At 38.4% G+C, this 24,213-nt stretch overlaps 1 protein-coding gene across 3 annotated transcripts in view; it reads left to right on the forward strand.

Moving 5' to 3' along the window:
• The first annotated feature begins 1,659 nt into the window (after positions 1-1,659).
• The window catches only part of LOC150088291 (phosphatidylinositol 4-phosphate 5-kinase type-1 alpha-like), a 743,292-nt gene continuing 720,738 nt past the window's right edge, over positions 1,660-24,213 (forward strand). For 2 of the 3 annotated variants that reach the window (XM_090370676.1, XM_090370679.1), the window contains exon 1: positions 1,863-1,956. Coding sequence is in view for 1 of the 3 variants with exons in the window: in XM_090370677.1 (XP_090226803.1) it covers positions 1,869-1,956 (88 nt within the window). In the remaining 2 variants the exon portion in view is untranslated. Of the gene's footprint in view, positions 1,957-24,213 lie in introns of all 3 variants that reach the window. The other variant, XM_090370677.1, reaches the window with a different exon arrangement.

Raw genomic sequence — 24,213 nt, forward strand, 5'->3', positions numbered from 1 at the left:
TTGCCAACAAAATATCTCCTACATAACAACACGGAAGAGGAACCCTTCACAAGGAATGAGCTGCAGATTGCTGCTGCCAAGCTGGGCAAAAAGAAGTCCTCAAGAGATCTCTTAGAACCAGAGATTATTAAGAAGACAATTGAGACCATTCCAGAGGAAATATTAAACTATACAACAAATGCCTAAAAGAAGGATACTTCCCCCGCACTTGGAGGGTGGCAATGCTCTGAGTAATCTAAAAATATCCAACCAAGTGGAAGGACCTCCGGGGGTCCTACCGACCCATAGCACTCCTGACAGTACTTTGCCTGTTCAGCTTCCAGAGAGGACAAAAAAAAACAAAAACAAAAAAAAACACACCAAACTATTATATTTAGGTCACCCGAATAATTAAATTCATCTGCTGTGCTGTGTCTTATGTCTGTTAATTGCGTGTGCTGTATGGTCGATTTGTCTGTTTGCTGGACAAAAAAACCTCAGTTTCTGGGGGGAAAACCTTGCTATCTATGCCTGAAACCGACACCCCGGAAAGGACATTATTATAGGCCACCCGAATAATTAAATTCACCTGTCGTGCTCTGTGTGTGTGTGTGTGTGTGTGTGTGTTTATGTCTGTTAATTGCGTGTGTTCTATGGTCGCTTTTGTCGGTTTGTCTGTTTTGCTGGGCAAAACAGACAAACCGACCATAGAACACAGTTTTTCGCTCAGTTTCTGGGGAAAATCCTTGCTATCTACGCCTAAGACCGACTAACTCAACCACGGAGTGAAAAAAGCACATTAGTTCCTCGCGTGATCGACGGGATGCGAACTCAGGCCTTTTCCTCCCGGTGTGGGGAGAACGGTGACGATACCATTGTGCTATGCGCGCAGACACCCGGAAAGGACAAATCAAATTATTATATTAGGGCCACCCATTATTTCTAATATATATATCCATATTTGTATTTTGTCTGTAAATTGCGTGTGTTCTCTAGTCGATTTGCCTGTTTTGCTGCACGAAAAAAACTGCAGTTTCTGGGGGGAGGGAACCTTGCTATCTACGCCTGAGACCGATTAACTCAGCCATGGAGTGAAAAAAGCTCATTAAAATTCCTCGCGTCATCGACGGGATTCGAACTCGGGCCTTTTCCACTCAGTGTGGGGAGGACGGTGACGATACCACTGTGCTACCGCGCGAACACCTTGAGGTAAATAAAGTTTCAGTCAACCCCTTCCAACTTTAATCTGTAGATATCATTAATGAATATTGCATTTCATGCTTGTCTTTTTCATGCAGAAAACAACAGTATTAGATCTTCAAAAACAACTGTGTGAGACTAGATATTTACATAACTAGTGGGAGAAGTAAAGAAGGTAACCTTGAACTACAGTATAAACAAATTTTGAAAACTGTAGCATGAACGAAAAATTTTTCACTGTGAACAAAAAAAATTTGGGCAGGTTTCTTTTTTGTGGTTGGAGCGCGAGCACTGTTGAATTTTAATCGTGAATGGATAATTGTTCAATGTATGAAGTTCTGTATTTATATTAAGTTTCTCAAGCTCAGCTATCTTCACTTTTGGAAGTTAGAGCCCAGCTGTTCTTAGTAAATCGCAGTTTAAAAAATTTCAGCCCAACCAAATGCTACAGAGAAGTATGTTACTACTCTGTGGAAATGCGGTTAGATTTGTGAGAAGCGTATCTCTTAGTTCATCGTGTTTGATTTAGATATTGGTTGCTATGTGTTCTATTGACATTATTCCGTTAAGCATGTAATATAAGGATACTTAATTGTGCAGTAGAAGCATAGATTGAAGAGCACCGTAAAAATTCAAATTTACAAATGAATGATAACGGCTAATTCTGTTTTCATTTCTGAGTTCAAAATATGGCTTCTGAGAAAACCACAGCTGATGCGGGTGGCTGTGCGGAACAGACAACACAAGTTTCTTCCAAGAAGAATATTTTCAAAGAAGGTAATTTTTTTTTAATGTAACCAGTCCCTCGCATTTAATTAATTACAATTCGAAATTAATCGCATTAACCTCATTTCGCCTAAGATACCACACACGCAAGGAGACCGAGTTTGCCTGCTCTTTTGATAAAACCGCGGAAATCTGTTAGCTCATTCTCAGTGTTGTGTTGTTTTTCTGAGTTATAGAGGGATAGAGAATCAAGAATTTCCATTCGGTTTTGAGGCAAATGTGATATTAGGCTGAACTGCACGTTATTAGTACACCTTGTCACTAGTTGCGGGCATGGGAAAAATGTGGGATGGATTCAAGCAAAAGAAGTGTTTTTTTTTTTTTTTTTTTTGATTAGTCAAAAATGAGTCTGAAAAACCCAAGTGTGGGTTTTTCAAATAGACTCATTTTTGGCTAGTGAAAAAAGGTTAATTAGTTTATGCCAGTAATTCGGGACGAATTCAAGCTAAAGAAGCCACTTCCTCTTTATGTAATAGTAATAGAGGCATGTGATACAAGAAAGCAAGCATATGAGCTTATATGGCATCAGCCAAAAAAAAAAAAAATTCACACAACCATTCCCTCTAAAAGTTTGTCCAGTTGCTCCTTGAATTTCTTTAAGCTATCAACTTTCACAACAAAAAATGGAAGTTTGTTCCAGCAATTAACCATCTGCTGGCTAAAGGCAAATTTCCACACATCTATTCTACAGCTGTCCTTCCTCAATTTTAATTTATGCCCCCTTAGGTTCGTAATCTGAGCAAGCTGAACAATCCCATCAGAATTCAGCGTGCTCAACCCATTGAAGGCCTTATACATCTCAATCAGATCACCTTGCAGGTAATGTGATTGAGATTGTCTACCCATAATCTGGAGTATAATCCCACAATATTTTGAGCTATGGTTATGATAAATTCCTAAATTGGAAATTAGCGATCTGTATAAGTAAATCATATTCACAAAAAAAAATTCATAGCAACTTTTTTCTTAATGAAAAACATTTAACAGATTAATTTTTTCGTTACAAAGTAATCAAAGAATATGTATTTTACGTGAAAAAATTTCAGGATTGCCTTCACCATCTTTTCGTCTTCCTTCCTCCCTACTGATCTCTAGGCCAGAGATTTTCAAGTGGAGACAAAGGATAGTTGTTAAGTCAGTATGCGGAAATTTGTCTTTAGTAGTAATAATCACAAATGATGCAAGAAAGCAAGCTTATATAGCATTGGGGCAAATATCCATTTAATTTGTGTGGAATTGGGGAGTTTGAATAAATTTAAGGAAGATGATTGGACCAATTACTATTAACAAAATAAGCAAGTGTAGTGGGTAAAAGTTTTTTTTTTTATGCTGTTGAAGCTTTGCTTTCTTGAATCATTTTACCAATACTAATCTGCCCTGGTACTTCCAGTAGCAATCAGCCTGTGGTTCTTGTACTTCTGGGGGATATGCACAGTTATAGTGCTGTGTTATCCTATGGTACAGCTACACAAGGGCCATGATCTTATGGGGAGCCCAAAAGGAAAAAGTTGCTCAAGGACCCACATTTGTATTAATGCATCACTGACTACAATCATGATGTGCCAGTGGCATATCTTCAGGGGGATGGATTTTACATGAAAATTTCAGGATTTCTGTCACTACCTTTTAATGTCTTCCTCATCCCCTTCTTCCCTACTGATCCCCCCCCCAAGAGCTTGAGTAAATTGAATTAGAATGTGTTTTATGATATGAAGAATGGTAAGTATTATGTATGTAAGTTAACCCCAGTGATTCACACCTGGTGAGTATGGGCTTGGCACACCCAGGGTCCTGAGCTGGATATCATCATTCTTCTCTTTCTTGGTGATTCCCTTTTACTTGTATCTCTCTCTCACTTTTTTTTTTGGCTGGTGCAGCATAAGCCACAGGCTTCCTAGCACCATATAGCCAATAATAAAAATAATAACATAAAAAGCTTGTCAAACAAAAAAAAAAAACCAGCATAAATTCTAAGTTAAAGTTTAATTTTAATTTACTGTCAGTCGCATAAAATCATTTATCCTCTTCTACCACAGATTTAATTTCTTTTAAATTATATATATATGTGTGTATATAAAATACAGCAAAACTTCAATATTCTTAATGCAGTTATCAAAAATTTCAATTAAGTGAATATTTTATTCATGTTTATATTTTCCCCTAATTTCACTCAAAGAAATTAACACAGTTAATATTTATAAGAAACAAAATAAATTTTCACATGAATTTAATAAAATCATAATACCACTCAGTATAAAGCATTATGAATGAAATAAAGAGCAAATTTCGTCCATGTTACCATATGTTCTGATATTGACCGGGCTAGCCAGATGGGTAAAGTGCCTGCCTTTAAATCCCGCCTTGGGCTTGGATCAGAGTAAAATGCAAAAACTTTGGGAAGTGCATTATGGCCACAGAAGCCGATGAGCCAACAACTAACAAAAAAAAAAAAGATATTGACCACACTGCCATAGTGCATAAAAACTATTTATAAAATTCACTATTACATAAATTACTGCAAATAAAAAATTATGCAATAGTAGGGTTGTTGTTGTTATTTGGTTTTTAGGAGCATTAGCAACTAAGGCCATATTGCTCCGGGGATATGCGTTGGTCATTCCCTGACCTTTCCGCATCCTCCATATTTGGTGGTCACGGGCTCGAACCCCAGTCTAATCAAGAAGCGTGTGCTACACACTGCTGCTCCTGCCCACCTGGCTACAGAGATGCCCAATAGTAGGGTAGAATTTTTCTTAGCATGCTGTGTGCTTGTTAGTAGGAGAGACTACGACGGGGATGGGATACAAATAAATAGAAAAGGTGCAAGAATATTCACTGATGCTATTGAGGCAGTGTTAGTTGGGTTGGAAAATTGCTAGCTTTGACAGATACACAGACTAATAGATTAATAATAGCCACAGGCAGAGGTGAAAGTGATTCTTGCATTGCTTCTATTAGAATGAGCAGCAGCCTGCAAATCAAGGTGCTGGGGATTTCAAGGACTGCTGGGAGTCATGGAACAAGTAAATTCATGGTCTATGTTAGGGTAACTAAAATTAAGAACAGGTGAATGTATACTTGCATGTGCAGTAATGCTACGAGCATAGTAAATCAATTTGATGAATTTCAAGACATCAAATACAAACATTGTTGGAATATCAGAGACGTGGTGTCACTCAGATATAAGGAATGTAGAATTTGAATGTGGCTAGTATAATTGTCCCCAGGGGCTCACATCTGGTGAGTATGGGCTTGGCACACCCAGGGTCCTGAGCTGGATATCATCATTCTTCTCTTTCTTTGTGATTCCCTTTCTCTCTCTCTCTCTCTCTCTCTCTCTCTTGGGGTAACTCGGAAATTTCTTTTGGCTGGTGCAGCATAAGTCAGGCTTCCTTGCACTATGTGGCTAGTAATAATAATAATAATGTCTATAGAAAGCACAGACAGGTTAGGAGGGGAGTTCTGTCCTTAGTTAAAAAGCACAAAATCTAAGGTAGTGCATCCAGTTGACATGGGTGGCCAGTGCAATGTCGAGGCAGTTTGATGCAACATAAGTGCTAGGAAATCAAAACTGAGAGTGGCAACCCTAACGACTCTGATAAGTACAAGGAACAGCTGTACAGAGAAAGAGTGGGCCGGTAAATCTGAATATCTTAATCTGAATATCTTATAATGGAGGATTTTAACTCTCTCTAGATATTGACTGAATTTGTGGGTTAACATTAGCATTAGTAGTGGCATATGATGCAAGAAAGCAAGCTTATATGGCATCGGCCAAAAAAAAAACAATTTCACTTATCCATTCCCTCTAAAAGTTTGTCTAGTTCTTACTCAAATTTATTTAAGCTATCAACTTCCACAATGACAGACGTAAGTTGGTTCCAGAAATCAACCTGGCTAAAGACCAATTTCTCCACATCTATTCTGCATCCATCTTTCCTTAATTTGAATTTATGCCCCCCCCCCCCAAGTGTGTAATCTGAGCAAGGGGAAGAATCCCGTCACCATTGAACAAGTTCAGTGCTGATGGGATTCTGTTTTGAGATTTGTTTGAGCCTTCACAAATTTCATTAAAATATATATCATTTTAATGTAGTAGTAGTAGTGGCATGTGATGCAAGAAAGCAAATGTATGAGCTTATGCAGCATCAGCCAAAAAAAAAAAAAAAAGTGATTGAATTATTACTATATATTTATTAATATATAAGTTTGTGCAATGGCATCATATCTATACATAGCCAACTACTAAGTAGTTACCAAGTGGCATCATTTAAGTATATCTTATATTGTGAATACCTTCACGAGTTACCATGATATTGCACTACCTCAAATAAGTAATGCTTCACCAATGGAGAAGACTACTGTTACTTATTCTTGGCGGGTAACACCATCCAGACAGCACTGTTTCAGAGCTTATTGGCTCTTTGCCAGTGGGTTGGCACGTACCCTGGTTGCAATGATGACAACCCAGTTGCGAAGTATAACTCCACAGTATGAGAGATGCCTGAAGGCCACTTTGTAACTGCTTAGTAGTTGGCTGCATATAGACATTATGCTATTTCACAAACTTATACGTTAGTTAACTTCTTTGTAACCTGAGGCAATTGCCCTAAATGAATTATGTATATATTTATTATTATAGTCACAGCAGAATAATGAAAATACACGATATATTTCAATTGTTATTAAAATCCAGAAGAAATAAGAAAATGCATAAGAAAAGCATTGACAAAATGGTACAAAGTAAAAATTTATTAAATCATAGCCTGAAGTATGTGTTGCATTTCATGTGCTGTTGATTACTTAAGTACTACAAAATATGGAGATTACGTTGGTGAATATAAGGGGTGAAGTGAAAAACAATAATCTTATTTATATTATTAATTAATGGTAACAAGATAATTGATTATTTACCCTTTACTTCTATTTATCATAGAAAACAAAAAAATCCAATTATTTTCAGAAATAAAAATGTAACGTGACTGAAATGTGCACATCAACTAACTTATTTCAAAATAAAATAGACTGTTCTATTTCATCAAAACAAATTTTAATCAATTCTTTATTTTCCCTCCCTTATTCTTATTAGCAAAGGCACATGATGCAACAAAGCAAGCTTATATAGCATCAGCCAAAAAAAAAAAAAAAAAAAAATCCTTATTTCACCCATCCACTCACTCCAAATGTTTGTCAAGTTATGCCTTGAATCTATTTAAGCTATCAACTTCTACAACGACAGATGGAAGTTTGTTCCAGCAATCAACCACCGCTGGCTAAAGACAAACTTCCCCACATCTATCCTACAACTGTCTTTCCTCAATTTGATTTTATGCCCTCCCAGGTGATTATTCTGAGCAAGAGGAAGAATCCCATCCACATTGAGCATGCTCAAACAATTCAAGGCTTTATACACCTCAATCAGATCACCTCACAGATGCCTAGTCTCCAGACACTGTAATTTGCAAACTTAAGTCTTTCTTTGTACGAGCAACCCTTTGTTCCATTCACTAGTTTTGTTGCCCTTCTCTGTACTTGTTCCAACACTCTACATCCTTGTTAAAATGAGGCATCCAGACCTGTATACAGTACTCAAGGTGTGGCCTGACCAATGCCTTATACAAGGGGATAATCACCTCCTTATTCCTTCTAGAAAAATTCCTGTATATCATTTGACAAGACACCATGAGCTACTCTTGCAGACTGTCTGCGCTGCTCAGAAAACTTCATATCTGCCTGCACAATTGCCCCCAGGTCCTTTTCATTCTCTACCACTATCAGTGTGGTACCACAGAGTTGATATGTTACTCTGGGATTACTGCTTCCCAAATGTAGTACTTTACATTTGTCAATGTTAAACTTCATTTGCCACCTCTCAGCCCATCTGCTCAACTTTTCTAGATCCTGTTGCAGCAGTCTACTGTCATTAGTGTCATTATCAACCCTGCCAACCTTCATACCATCTGCAAACTTTGACATTAAGCCTGATATACCATCATCAATATCATTTAAAAATACAGAAAACAACAATGGACCCTACACAGAACCCTGAAGGACTCCACTAATAACATTAGTCCATGAAGAGCAGTGTCCATTGATAACCACTCTTTGTCTTCTTCCACTCAACCATCCCTTTATCCATAGCAGCCATTTGCCTCCAATGCCACACTGCTCCAATTTGTTTAGCAGTCTTTCATGTGCAACAGTTTCAAGGCTTCTCTAAGATCCAAATATATGATATCAAAGTTATTCTTTGCATCCAGTTCCTTTGTGACTACATTATAATATTCAATCAAATTAGTCAAACAATACTTCCCCTTAACAAACCCATGCCGTGTCCAAGCTATAACTGAAGTCTTGTCTAGATGATCCTGCAATGCTTCTTTAACTAGTGCTTCCATTAATTTTCCTGGAACAGAATTTAAACTAACAGGTCTGTAATTACCTGTTTCCCCCTTTGATCCTAATTTGTGGATTAAGGTCACATTTGCACATCTCCAGTCCATGGGTAACTCCCCTGAGTCCAGGGAAGCTCTCATAATTATGGCTAAGGGTTTGCTTACTTCCTTTGCCGCCTCCTTTAATATAACTGGATTTCATCCACCCCAGGTGTCTTTCTTGTGTTTACCTTCAACAATTTCTCCTCCACTTTACTGTCAGTTATTACAAGATTATCTAGCTTACTGCCAGAGTTGAATACACCTCTGGTATTCCCCTCCCTGAATAACTCCTCATGTGTGAATGTCAATGCAAATTATTCATTTAGTTTGTTAGCTACCTGAGCAGGATCATCAACAGTTTAACCATCGATATCAAGTGGACTGATCTGATTCATCCCCTTCCTTCTAGAGCTTACATAAGTAAAGAACTCTTTGCTGTTTTATTTTGCATCCTTTGCCAAAGATTTCTCGTAATCTGCCTTTGCCAGCCTAGCCTCCTTTGTAACTTGTTTACAGACTAGCTTATATTTATCATAGGCTTCTGTGTCACATGTTAATTTATATGTATCCCATGCATTTTTCTTCTCTGTCACATATCTAATTAGTTCATCTGACATCCATTTAGGCTTAAATCTTGAACAATATTTCTTTGTTGGTATGAAAAGCCTAGTAGCTTCCAAGATTAATTCTTTGAATGCTTCCCATTTTGAATTTGCTGTTTGTAACATCATCAGTTGGTTCCACCATATAGAATTTAAATACTGTCTCAGACCACTGTAGTCACCTTTACGAAAACAAAAACCCTTCCCTTTACCCTTGATGGTAGTTACCTCTTTGAGTAAATCCCACTTCAGCACACTGTGATCACTGCCACCTAGTGGTTCCTTTATCTGCAGATTCTTGATGCATGAAGAATCACTACTGATAATCAGATCAAGAGTATTACTCCTTCTAGTTGCTTCCTGAATATGTTGCTGTAGAAAACAATCATCCAATAAATTCACAAAAGCCTTGCTAGTGTGTGAGTGACCAACTCACAAATTCCAGTCAATATCCGAGAAATTAAAATTCCCCATTATATAAGACACTAATTTACTGGTCCACTCTATTTCTCTGCACAATTGCTCATTATAGTCATCAGATTAATTAGGCCTATCATACACACCTACCTAATTTTTCCTTTCCCAGTGCTTATGTTACACCAAACAGACTCAAACTTGCATTGTCCACCCACATCAATTGGAAGCACTTCCTTAGATTCTGTGTTTCTTAACTAACAGCATAACCCCTCCTCCTTTCCTGTCTTCTCTATCCTTTCTGTACACGTTGTACTCCTGAAATTCCAGTTCTGCACCGCTTATGTCTGTGTGACACAATGTCTCTGATATCCCAACAATATCTGCCTTTGATGTCTTGTCGAGCACTTCAAGCTCATCAAATTTATTAACTATACTCCTAGCATTGGTGAACATGCAAACATACATGTACCTGTTTCTACTCTTAGTTACCCTAACACAGCCCATGTATTTACTTGTTCCACAATGACTCCCAGCAGTCCTTGAAATTCACATTGCCTTGCTTTCCAGGCTGCTGCTCAATTGCATTTCAATAGAAGTAGTGCAAGAATCACTTTTACCTCTTCCAGCGGCTACTGTTAATCTATTAGTCCTTGTATTCCACCAAGCTAGCAGTTTTCTGACTCGCCTAACTCTGCCTTGATAGCATCAGCAAATATTCTTGCACCCTCTCTATTTAAGTGTATCCCATCCCTGTAGAAGCAGTTTCTCCTGTTAACAAGCACAGACCAGGCTGAGAAAAATTCTACCCCTTGACCCTTGCACAGTCTGTCCAGGGCCAAATTGATCAACAAGGCTCTCATCATATACTCCCTCCTATCGTGTCTGGGCAGAATTGCAGACACTTTCAAATTCAACCCTAACTCACGCCTTTTTTTCAGCATTGTCTTGTATTTGTTAAGTAATTCTGCTGGTCTTTTGATCTCTTGTCAACATTTAACAAGATTTGAAATTCTCCATTTTTGAAATTCTTTTGGTTTTAGAGTAAATGAAGATGGAACAATATAATGAAAGAGGCCTACGTGCTCTGGATTCATACTACGAAAATTTTTTTTTTATTTCTCAGAGCAAACTAAACTAAAATTACAATTAATTAGCTTTCGGCTGAGTGGACAGCCTTCTTCAGATGGAAAAATACTTTGAATTTCCAAGTATTTTTCTATAGATAGAAAATAGAAAAATCTTCTTCAGATAGAAAAATACTTTGAATTTCAAAGTATTTTTCTATCTGAAGAAGGCTGTCCACTCAGCCGAAAGCTAATTAATTGTAATTTTAGTTTAGTTTGCTCTGAGAAATAAAAAATAAAAATTTTCGTAGTATGGAACAATATGGCCTTAGTTGCTAATGCTCCTAAAAACCAAGTAACAAACAAACAGTAAATGAAGATGTAGAATTCAGTTCTGACTTCCTTGAAACCTGCAATGTTTTTGCCATCAAAACAGTGTTGTAAACTCTGGAATAAATGGTATTCCAATGGTGTAAGGCTGTCATTGTTGTTAGATTTTAGATGCATTAGCAACTAAAATCTAACAATAGGTAGGACTGGACTACCAGCGATCATAGATGTATCAGTTTCGAGATAAGAGATGAGAGGGTAGAATTTAATACAGGGTTTGAAAAGAGGTTTGCAGTGAGTTCTGCAAACTGGCAGTGTTTTGATGTAGAGATTACAAAAAAACAGAGATAATAGACAAGAAATAGATAGCTGCCTGCCTGGAGAAAGGGCTGAGAAAATAGTTAGTATTATATATGAAAGTTGCTGTAGCTAACCCTGGGGGGGCTCACATCTGGTGAGTATGTGCTTGGCACACCCAAGGTCCTGAGCGGGATATCATCATTCTTCCCTCTCTTGGTGATTCCTTTCTACTGCTGACACTTGTTTTCTCTCTCTCTCTCTCTCTCTCTCTCTCTCTCTCTCTCTCTCTCTCTCCCTCCCTCTCTCTCTCTCTAGTCAGGGTAAGTCAGAAATTTTTTTTTTTTTTTGGATGGTACAGCATAAGCCTCAGGCTTCCTTGCGCCATATGGCTAGTAATAATAATAATAATAAGAGGAGCACAAAATTAAAAAGGGTTGTTCCTTGGTGGAATGGGATATTAGCAGAAATGAGGAGGAGGAGAGCGAACAGGGCTAGGAGGAATTTTCAGAGGGTACAGAGAAGAGGAATAAGTGAACAAATGGAGGATTTAAAGAGGCGATACCAACAAATAAGACGGGAATATGTTGGTAGAATTCAAAAAGAGAAGAAAGAAGCATGGGAAAACTATGTAAAAGAGGAAATGAATAAGAATGTATGGGGGATTACCATACAAATTATTATTTGATAGAATGAAAGTTGATCAAGTTTATAGTACTATTAAAATAGAAAATCAGAGTACGAGGGACTGGGAGTCCTCCATGCGTGGTTTGCTCTCCTCATTGTTTCCTATAGATCAAATAAGTTTGGATAGTAAAGAACAAAGACAAATCAGGAAATTAAATGATGAATATGTGGGGGAGCAGGAAATTGAAAGTTTAATTACGGAGGAAGAATTGAAGATAGTATTGGAGAGACATAAGACAAAGAAAGTACCAGGCAGAGATGGCGCCTCCATAGCCAGGTGGGAAGGAGCAGCAGTGCGTAGCACACGCTTCTTGATTAGATCAGGGTTTGAGCCCGTCGCCACCAAATACGGAGGATGCGGAAAGGTCAGGGAATGACCACCGCATATCTTGGAGCAATATGGCCTTAGTTGCTAATGCTCCTAAAAACCAAATAACAAACAACAAACAAGGCAGAGATGGATTGCTACCCGATGTGATAAAAAAGTTTGGTTTGAAATTTGGAAAGGAACTGGGAGAGTTATACAGGGTGTCTCAAAAATAATGGTACAAATGTTTAGGGGAGGTAGGTAACATCTAAAGGAATGTGAATCGCATAGGAACCCACAACCGGAAACGTCACCGTAAGTCGGTACACTGCGCTGTTCATCAGTTCGCGAAAGGGAAAATTTCTGGTTTACTAAACCAAGCAGCAGTCGCCGCACGAAGAGCAGGCATTGATATACGAACTGTGAGCTGGCAGACATGCACCTAGTGTATGGATTAGCAGAGGGCCCACACGGTGTGCATCCCTATGTGGCACAACATTGCTTCACAATAAATGTGTGGGCAGGTATGGTCGGTGACTGCTTAGTCGGCCCATACCTGTTACCATCCTGCATGAACTCTGCTAAATACAGTCAGTCCTCGTATAACACGTGTTTACACTACACAAATTCGATCATACACGATTTATAAATAGGGCAACGATATCTTATATAACACGAACCGAATTCGCTTATGCACGATTCGCCTTTGTATTTACAAGAAATGGCAGTCGGACCGGAATCACTCCAACTGAACGCAACAAGATAGGAATGAAGAGAAGATTCTGATAATGTATTTGTTTTTTATATCAGTGAAGGGGAAACACATTTCACCATAATAACGTAAAAACCAACACAATTCCAGCTATCGGTATAATCGCAAATGCAATTAGATCGAGTTTACTACCAGATTCCACTAGCAGAAATGCAACTGGAAATTGTTTTTATTGTTTCATGTTAGTAACCCCTAGAAATTTACGTTAGTAAAATGTGAGGTGTTAATAGTGTATCTCTGCCTTTACGGTGTTGTTTATTCAGTTGCTACACGCGTGCAGCTTTGTTTATGTGTATCAAGTGTGCCTCCTCGTACAAGTTTATCAAGTTTGTTTATCAAGTGTGTAATTGTGCTTTTTTCCCTAAAAATGAGTAAAATACTTAAAAGGTGGGAAAAGGAAGCGTCCTGGTGAAGACACTGCAGATTCAGAGAGAAAAAGAAAAGCAATATCGATAAACAGAGGCGGACTGGATCAAAAATTCTTATCCGGGAAAATTTCTAGTGGCCTCATACTATGGTTTATGGCCAAAATCACAGCGGTCTCCGGCCCACCGTGGTTTCCCCAGTAAGGCTTATTGCCAGTCCGCTTCTGTCAATAGAGAAAAAATATGAAATTATGAAACGCTTTGAGCGAAATGAAAGACCATGTGGTATTGCATGTGCTACAGACCTAAATGAGGCAATGTCGAGAATTACAAAGAATGCAGAGAAAATAAAAACAACTATCATAGCAGGAACAACTCAAAGTGTAATTAAAATCCATTAGATTAAGACACAAAGAACTAGAAGAGATGGAACGGCTGTCGTCTGTTTGGATAGAAAATCAAACAAAAAACAAGTTTGCTTACGATAGAAGCAAAAGCATTAGCAATATTTTATTACGTAATAGTCATAATAAAATACTTATGTATTTTATTACGATTATTTATTGTGTTTGGTAATGTTTTGGTTACAAATGTGTGTTAAATCTTGGGTGGGCGGCACCTAACACTATTTTTCCCATAGGCCCTGTTGTTTATATTGCACGATTTTGCATTGCACGAGGGTTTCTAGGAACACAACTATCGTGCTATACGAGGACTGACTGTATCGGATCTTTCTTGAACAAGTTCTACCAGGGTTACTCGACGATGTTTCAGCAAATGTGAGATGCAACATTTGGTTTCAACATGACGGGGCGCCTGCCCATTATGGAAGGTGTATTTGTGACCATTTGAACAGGCGGTTTAGGCGTCGATGGATTGGCTGTGGTAGACCTATTGCCTGGTCCTCACGCTCACCTGGTTTATCGAGCCTTGATTTCTTTCTGTGGGGGGCCCTCAAATCTATTGTGTATGAATCGCCTGTGGAGATGGAAATGGATCTCGTGGCGAGCCTCGTCTGCGCTGCTGCTACTGTCAAAGAAACTCCAGGTGTGTTCGACTGTGTCCACCAATCCATGCTGTGTCAGTGTCATGCATGCATCACGTCTCATGGTGGAACTTTCGAGCATCTGTTGTAACATCATGAAATGTATCCATCTCGTACTCCATTGTTAATATTATGTCAAATAAATGTTTGCCACTAATTACTGTCTTGTGTCATTTTTGCTTCTTGTGCCTCTGCTACTACTTTTCTGTGACGTTTCCTGTTATGGGTTCCTATGCGATTCACATTCCATTAGATGTTGCCTACCTCCCCTAAACGTTTGTACCAATATTTTTGAGACACCCTGTATAATGTGTGCTTAAATGAGAAAATCTTTCCTAGTTGTTGGAAGGAGGCATACATTAAAATATTATTAAAGAATAGAGAAAAAGAGAGGACGGATCCTGGATCATATAGACCAGTGGCATTATTGCCAGTTATCACAAAAGTTTTTGAAAGAGTGTTGATGAATAGATTGGAGGGATATTACGAGAGTAGCGGAATGAGCAGCCCTAGGCAGTTTGGCTTTCGGAGGGGCAGATCTACTGAAGATGCTGTGATTAAAATGGCGTCATACGTACAAGAGACTTCAGAAAATTATGGCCTGGATATATTTCTTGACTTTAAGGGGGCATGTGATCATATGTGGTGGCCGAGCTTTCTAGCAAGAATGAGAAAAATGTAGCGTACTGGGCAGTTCTATGTAGTTTTAAAAGATTATTTTAAAGATAGGAAAGTTACAATTGTAACAAAATATGGGAAAGTTACTCAGGAAGTAACAAGAGGTGCTCCACAAGGTTCAATCATAGGTCCCTATAGTTGGAATATTGTATTGGATGAGCTACTGGTTCAGGAGTGGGTAGGATGTGAACTGGTAGCATATGCTGATTGTTTGTTAATAATGGTGGTGGGAAAGTCTAGAAAAGAATTGGAGGAGAGAATTAAGAGGGCTATGGGACAAGTGGAGAAATGGGCTGAGGCCCATAAAATGGAGATATCACTGAAAAAAACTCACATGGTTCTGCTCAAAGGGAAGCTCAGTGAAAGAAGGCCAACTGCAAAAATATTTGGTACGACGAGAGCATATGCCCCCTTGGTCAAGTACCTAGGAGTTTATGTGGATGAAAGGATGTCCTTTTTGCCTCACATGCAGAAATTAAGAGATAAAGTGAGGATGATTTATTTAAAAATTAGGAAAGTCACAAGGGTAGAATGGGGAGTGAAAAGTAAGCCCTTGGACTTCCTCTATAAATGTATATTTCTTCCGATTGTGACATATGCATGTGGGGCTTGGGGTCATAGAGTGATTAATAGCCACATTAAAAGAAGTCATATTTCAGCACAGAGATTTGCACTTCTGGCGGTGACACGGTCCTGCAGTACCGTTTCAAATGATGCTCTGCAAGTTATTGCAGGGAAGGACCCAGTGGATCTGATTATACTTAAAAGGACAATGGAATATGCAATTAAGAATAATAAGAGAATAGAACTTATGAGAATAAAATCTTGTAGAGAAGAGGGAAGAGAGTATGGAAGACACAATTTGAAAGTAGAAAAGAAAAGGTTGCAGCAAGATATAGATTGTATATGGCAGGAAAGATGGAACGGTTCTGCTAAGGGGCGTGTCACCTTTGCCTTTCTGCCTGGGGTGAAAACTATGAAAGAGATTTCATTTTGGTCTGGTCTAGGAATGTTCCAAACAGTGTTAATAACTGGACATAGGTTAAAGAAAAGACTGGTAGAGCTTGGTGTAGGAAAAAATCCAATGTGTATTTGTGGGATGGTAGAGGATACAGAGCATATTTTAGGGCAGTGTGTAAGATATGATATTATTATTATTATTATTATTATTAATAATAGCCATATGGTGCAAGGAAGCCTGAGGCTTTTGCTGCACCAGGAAAAAAAAAAAGTTCCCGAGTTACCCTGAGAGAGAGAGAGAGAGAGAGAGAGAGAGAGAGAGAGTCAAAAGTAGAAGGGAATCACCAAGAAAGAGAAGAATGATGATATCCAGCTCAGGACCCTGGGTTTGCCAAGCCCATACTTACCAGATGTGAGCCCCCGGAGTGATACCAAAGGATATGTTAATTAGGCAGATTGGCTCCGACTCATACACCTGGAGTGACTTGTTTAAGAATAGAGAATGGAATAAAACTTTTGCTGTGTTCACTAGAGAAGTAAACAGGATTTGATAATTGTAAAAATTTGTATATATGTAGATAGTTTTTTTTATGGAGTTGAGATTTAATTGGAATTTATTGATCTTATAGTTTATAGTTGTATAAAAAGGAATTGTTTAAAAAAAAAAGTATAAAATACAAAAATATATTGATGAATTTTAAATGTTTAGAGTTTTAATTTGGCTGGAACAAGAATCACAATTTATAGAAGTTTGCCTCTGAAGTTTAAAGTTTAATTGAGTTCTAGATAGTTGATATCTGCCTCTTCGGGGCAGGGGTGGTAACATCCTCAATGTTTGATTTATCATACGGAGGATATGATTAATGATCAAAAGACTAAAATTGATAGGATAGAGGAATATAGTGCAGATGAGCTTATTGCTCAGGAAGCGCAGGTACAAGTAGGTGTTAGGACAGTGATGATGATGTCTCCTGTGACCAAGTATATTTATGGCTATCCTTGTGTTGGAAAAATGTGTTGTTTATTCTCAAGTCGAATTGTTCACAAAGATTGCATAGTCTATTTCCGTTGTCGTTTCTCTCCAAATCTTCCAATAACTTTGCTATTTTGTTCAGTTCCTACTCTTGCATTGAAATCTCCCATTAGAAATATCTCTTTGTTCTTAGGGATTATTTCTATTAGTTCTCTCAGTCCTCCCAAAATTCATCCTTCAAGGTATCGGCGGTGTCATTAGTCAGGGCATATATTCCCAAAATACATATTTCTCTCCCATACACTGTCAGTTCCAATGAGATCAGTCTTTCATTAATAAATTGCCAGTTTTTGATGTTGTGTCTCAATTTCTTTTTAACATTAGCAATAGTTTACTTTAACTTTCTTCATTAAAGGTCTTATATCCTCATTCACCACTGCTTCAACTTGTTCACTCGTAGTATAGGCGCCTCCGTAGCCAGGTGGGAAGGAGCAGCAGTGCGTAGCACACACTTCTTGATTAGACCGGGGTTCGAGCCCGTCACCACCAAATACGGGGGATGCGGAAAGGTCAGGGACTGACCACCGCATATCCCGGAGCAATATGGCCTTAGTTTCTAATGCTCCTAAAAACCAAACAACAACAACAACTCGTAGTATATTTATCTGTATTCGCCTTAATGACGGGGCGCCTCCATAGCCAGGTGGGCAGGAGTGGCAGTGCGTAGCACACACTTCTTGATTAGACCGGGGTTCGAGCCTGTGACCACCAAATACGGAGGGTGCTGAAAGGTCAAGTGATGACCACCGCATATTCTCGGAGCAATATGACCTTAGTTGCTAATGCTCCTAAAAAAAAACCAAATAACAATAACCTTAATGAAGGCCACTATAGTTTCACCTCCCTTTTTAACTTCCTTCACTTTTTCTCTTCCCTTTTCTAATACAGAAGCATAACTTTCAAATTGTTGTTCTTGATCCTGAATTAACTGTCTCAGTCTTTTACTCTAGATACCATTACTTGATTTTCCACAAACAATCTAATTGCTCTATCTTCCAGTGTATCCCACATTGAAAGAATCTTGTTCATGGCAGCTCTAGTTACTTTATTTGCATTACAAAATAAATTTTTGGAGCCTAGTCCATACTTGTCTTATTTCCAAAAACTCCTCCCAAATATCTTTTCCTGTACCCATATGTTCACTATCTCCATTATCTATCTCTTCATCTTCTATTCTTACCTTTTCTGTGCCCTTCTTTCCTTATTCTCTTCTCCACCTTCCCCTTTTTCTTCACTTTCTATTCTCTCTAAACTACCAACTGCCATCTTTAACTGTTCTTGAAACCTCATCTCCTCCAACTCTTTGTCATCCATCGCCAGCAAATCCTCCTCAGATGAGGACTCCTCACTCCTTCTATGAGCCATAATAACTCAAACAATAAGATTTTAATACTAAGCAATCAAAAGTGCTGCATATGGGAAACAGTAACCCCAGAGCAACGTATCAACTCTGCGGTACTACACTGACAGTGGTGGAGAATGAAAAGGACCTGGGGGTAATTGTGCAGGCAGATATGAAGTTCTCTGAGCAGTGCAGACGAGCTGCAAGAGTAGCTCATGGTGTCTTGTCAATGATATACAGGAATTTTTCTAGCAGGGATAAGGAGGTGATTATTCCCTTGTATAAGGCAATGGTAAGGCCACATCTTGAGTACTGTATACAGGTCTGGAGGCCTCATTTCAAGAAGGATGTAGAGCTGCTGGAACGGGTACAGAGAAGGGCAACAAGATTAGTAAATGGAACAAAGGGTTGCTCTTACGAAGAAAGGCTTAAGTTTTGCAAATTACAGTCTGGAGACTAGGCACCGGCGAGGTGATCTGATAGAGGTGTATAAGGCTTTGAATGGTTTGAGCATGCTCACTGCCAATGGGATTCTTCATCTTTCTCAGAATAATCACCTCAGAGGGCATAAATTCAAATTGAGGAAGGACGGATGTCGGATAGATGTGCGGAAATTTGCCTTTGGCCAGCGGGTGGTTGGTTGGTGGAACCGACTTCCATCACAGGTTGTTGAAGTTGATAGCCTAAACAAATTTAAAGCTCAACTGGACAGGTATTTCGAACGAACGGAGGGGTGAAATGGGAGTGGGTTTTTTTTTTTTTTTTTGTTTTTTTTGGCTGATGCTGAATAAGCTTGCTTTCTTGCATCATATGCCTCTGCTAATGATAATGATAATGATAATGAAACTTAGCAATCTAAATATTTAGCTAGCTGGATTCGCTCCAGGACCGGAAATGCTCCTGTCCCAAAAAACAAACACTGATTACTAAATTCCTAAGCACTCGGGTGCGTGTATAGTAATTATTACTAGACCACACCTACAAAAATAATACAGTAAAACTTTTAAAATTCTACCAAAACACTGAAATTCACAACAGTCCAGACAATTGCAACTTGTCTACTATACTCAAAATGTTTATTCATACACACTTATAGTGTCCACTTATCCTTTTAATTCTCACTGTCCAAATCTAGTTCTGACTCCACTTCGCCGGCCAGGACTTGCCTGGCCACCCACCCCAGGCCATGTGGAGGCGGGAGTCTTGGCAATTGTATCTTACTGCTTCCTTGTAATTTTCTGCACTAAAAACAGTAAAAATATACAATAGTCCGTGCATATCTCTCACTAATAGCACTTTATAGCTCACAAGAATCACAATCCAATATACGCTTGCCCTGAGGCGATCACAGGAGACAAGACAAATTAAATCAGTTATAGATTACATTATTTCAAAACATTCAGGAGTTTATAGAGGAGCCGAATGTGGATCTGACCATTTTCTTGTTAAAACAATAAGGTGGAACTGGATTAAGAAAATGTGTGGACAACCAACAATGCCGGGAAGGAGAAATGCTACAAGTGGATCAATTAAACGTTGATCTACTCCAGGACGACAGCATTAGAAACACCCAGAGACTGGATGCTGCAATTAACAGAGAGATAAAAGGTAATACTAAAGAAAAAAACTGACTCGAGTAAATAATACAAGGGTCTTTGAGATAACAGAAGAGGAGAAAAAGCAGTATGTACAGGAACTTAAGAACAAGTTTGAGCTTCTGCAGACTGTTCAGGACAGAGATATTGACGAGGAATATTACAAAATCCTGAAAGTGATAAAGCCCAAGAAACCTACAGGGAAAAAGAAATCCAAAGAAGAACAAATTAGTCAGGAAACACTCGTTACGATGAACCGAAGGCGAAAAATGAAGAGCAAGTTAAACACTGACAAGGAAAAAATTAAGTATACTGAGTTATGCAAAGCCATTAGAAAGATACTCAGAGAGGACATAAGAAGATTTAACACAAGAAAAGTAGAACAAGCATTAAGGGAAAACAAAGGATTTAAATCAGCAGCCATGAGCAGTAATACAGAAAGACAAATGATACTGAAACTGAAGAATAGCTAGGGTGTACTTATAAACAGCAGAAGACTACTATAGAGAATTATACAAGGAGTGAGGGAATGATACCAGCAGTGGGGAAGATGGATTGCAAAGTAGCAACACATACGACATATCCGATATTCTTCCTGATGAGATAGAACATGCGTTGAAGAAAATTAAATCAGAAAACCCCAGGGGAAGATGAAGTTACTGTAGAGTTGTTAAAATTGGGAGGAAGAGACATAACACAAAAACTGGCAAGGCTCTTCACAAAGTGCATTAGAAAAGGTGTGACGCTTAAGCAGTGGAATAATGCAATCATAGTTTTGCTGCATAAGAAAGGAGATAAATCAGAAATTGGAAATTATAGACCAATTAGCTTGTTATCCCACATCTACAAGTTATTCACAAGGGTCATTACTAACAGATTAGAAAGAATACTTGATGAGAATCAACCGAAAGAGCAAGCTGGCTTTAGGACAGGATTCTCAACTATGGATCACCTTCACATAATATCACAACTAATGGAGAAAGCAAATGAATATAAAACACCATTATCCTGGCATTTGTGGATTGTGAAAAGGCATTTGACTCCATACAGCATAAGGCAATGTTTCGGGCACTGGAAAGATAAGGCATAGATACCCCACATATTATGATTTTGAAGAAAATATATGAGAGTGCTACTTCCTTTGTTAGACTAGACATAGACAGTAGAAAATTTAAAATCGAGAAAGGAGTTCGACAAGGAGACACAATATCTCCGAAGCTGTTTACTGCTGCCCTTGAGGAAGCTTTCAGAAGATTAGACTGATTGCAGAAGGGAGTCAATGTGAACGGAGAGTACCTAAACCATTTACGATTTGCAGATGACATTGTGGTCATAAGCCACGATCCTAAAGAATTAGAGGAAAATCTTAATCAGTTATGCACAGTTAGTAAGGATGTTGGACTAGAGATGAATATGACTAAAACAATAGTAATGATGAACAAGTATGCCACAGAAAGGGAAATAATGATTGAAGGAGCAGTAATTGAAAAGGTGGAGTCGTATACTTATCTAGGACAAGTTATTAGCTGTAATAATGATAAATGGCTGGAAGTCAAGAGAAGAATAAATTTTGGATGGATAGCATTCAGGAAATATAGTCACATACCGAAGAGCAATATCCCAGTTTGTCTGAAACATAAAATAATGAACCAATGTATACTCCACACTATGACTTATGGAAGTTCAACTTTGGCACTCACCAAAAGAATGGAAGAGAAGCTGAGAACTACACAGCAAAGAATGGAACAAATTATATTGGGAATTAGACTGTTAGATAAGAAGAGAAACACATGGATTAGGCAGCAAACTCAAGTAAAGGACATTCTTATCAAAACTAAAGAACTAAAATAGTCTTGGGGACACATAGCTCAAATACATGATGACCGATGGACTAAGAAAATAACAGAATGGTACCCAAGAGGAGCTAGAAGAAAACCTGGAAGACAACAGCAGAGATGGATAGATGAAATTCATGAGTTTGTGGGTAGTAAATGGATGGCCAGTGCTCAAAACAGAAGGAACTGGAAAGTTGCCGGAGAGGCCTTCATTCTGCAGTGGATTGAAAATGGATGATGATGATGACTAAAGAAATCTCCGAATATTTAAAAAATACTGTAAAAAAAAATAGCTCATGAAATCCTAGGCAAAAAGAAGAGCCAAGGACCAAAAAAGACCTGGATTACAAAGAAAGTAGATTGCTGTAGAGGAAAAGAAACTTGCATATCAGAATTGGCTGGGTTATAGGAATGATGCATATAGGAACATTTATGTTGAAAAGAAGAAAATAGCCAATCGGTTGGTAGTAGAAGCGAAGAATGGGAAAGGAAATGCGCAACTATTAATAGCAAATTGGGCTTCAAGCAATCAGCGGAATCGTGGAAGGTCCTTAAAGACTTGAGAAAACAGAATAAACACAACGCTAGTTTGCAATTAATACCTTTGAAAGACTGGACGGAGTACTATGAAGGACTTTTAAAAGAAGACCTTGAAGAGTTCAAGACAATGGAGAAAGTGGTGTTGAAGACTCGGGCTTAAAAGTTTCCGTTAGGGAAGTGGAACTTCTGCTAAAGGAAGGAAGGAATGGCAAATCACATGGACCTGGAGGAGTTTACATAGAACTTCTGAAATATGGAGGAAGAGGAGTGGCTGTTCTGATACAAAAACTGTTAAATAGTATACTGAGAGGAGAAGAAATACCGAAAGAAATGATAACAGGATATATTACATCAATTTATAAGAAGGGCGATTGGAAAAGCTGTTCAAATTATAGAGAGATATGCATCCTGAACCTGCTGTTAAAGATCCTTGGAAAATGGATCAGGAACCATTTAGAAGCCTGAATAGAGGTGTCAGAAGAACAGATCAACAGTACAACAGATCCTTGAAAAATGCCAATCAAAAAGAAAAAAAAATCTTTGATTTTCATTGACCTTGAAAAGGCATATGACAGTGTTCCAAGAAAACTTATGGGAAGCACTGAAAGAGGCAAATATTGATGGACAATTGATTAACATTATTAAGGCAATTTACAAGAATTAACTAGATGCAGAATTAAAGTGTGATCAGCTTTGTCACCTGAATTCCACACTTCAAAAGGTTTATTACAAGGTTGTTGCATGTCACCAACACTTTTCAGAATTTATATCGACATCTGCCTAAGATACTGGTCAAAAAAATTCAATAAAATGGGATTGCCAATTAATAAGAACACCTATATTCACAATTTGCTTTTTGCAGATGATCAGGTGGTGATAGCACAAGACTTAGAAGATGCAAAGTATGCATGTCGTCAATTGTTTGAGGAATATAAACAATGGGGTCTAAAAATCAATTTTAGCAAGACTGAAATGTTGTCTTCAGGGCCAGGAAACGTTCTAAATATTGCAGGTTTTAAAATCAAACAAGTCGATAAATTCAAATATTTGGGATCAATCTTACAAAGTGATGGATCATCCCAAGCAGAGATCAATAAGAGAATTGCAGACAGCAGAAAGGCTATCGGACATGTTAAACTCTGTTCTGTGGAGCAAAAATATCCTAAATAAAATAAAGAAACTTATATTTCAAACGATTGTACAAAGTCTTCTATTGTATGGAGCAGAAACCTGGACATTGAATAGATGAGCGGAAAACAAATTGCTCTCCACAGAAATGGATTTTTGGTGACGCTCAGCAGGAACTTCTAGAAGAGACAGAAAACGGAATGAAGACATAAGGTAAAAAATGGAAGTGAAAAAGACTATTATTGACACCATCAGAGAAAAGCATCTAACATGGTATGGACATGTAAAATGGATTCAAGAAAACAGATATCCAAAGGCTGTCCTGGAATGGATACCTCCTGGAAGAAGGAGAAGAGGATGACCTAGGAGGACATGGATGGATGGAGTATGGGAGTGCATGACAGCCTGAGGCGTAACTGACCAAGACACCCTGAACCACACTTTTTGGCGGGAAAAAATTCCTACTAAGAAATAACTTGTAGGCTGAGGAAACCTATTGTAAATGGAAATGCTCCTCTTGAAGAAGAAGATCTTGTTAGTGCAAGAAACAGACATTACTTATGGACAACTTGATAGCATGATTTCAATTTTAACACATTCCTCCTTATTCAACCACTCCCTTCCCCTTCCCTCTAAAGAAAGGTTCACTTTCACGTCAGTAATAAAATGCACAGAAAGATCACTGGGCCACCAAAAATATGGCACCAGACTGCCTTACTGGTAACTAGGGTTGTTATCTCTCATGGAATTAATGCACAATACGGCCTCCGTAGCCAAGTGGTCAGGAGCGGGAGTACAGTAGTACACGCTCCTT

The sequence above is a fragment of the Mastigoproctus giganteus genome, chromosome 3 (assembly GCF_048544385.1).
Source record: "Mastigoproctus giganteus isolate SK-2022 chromosome 3, ASM4854438v1, whole genome shotgun sequence".
NCBI classification, from domain to species: Eukaryota; Metazoa; Arthropoda; class Arachnida; order Uropygi; family Thelyphonidae; genus Mastigoproctus; species Mastigoproctus giganteus.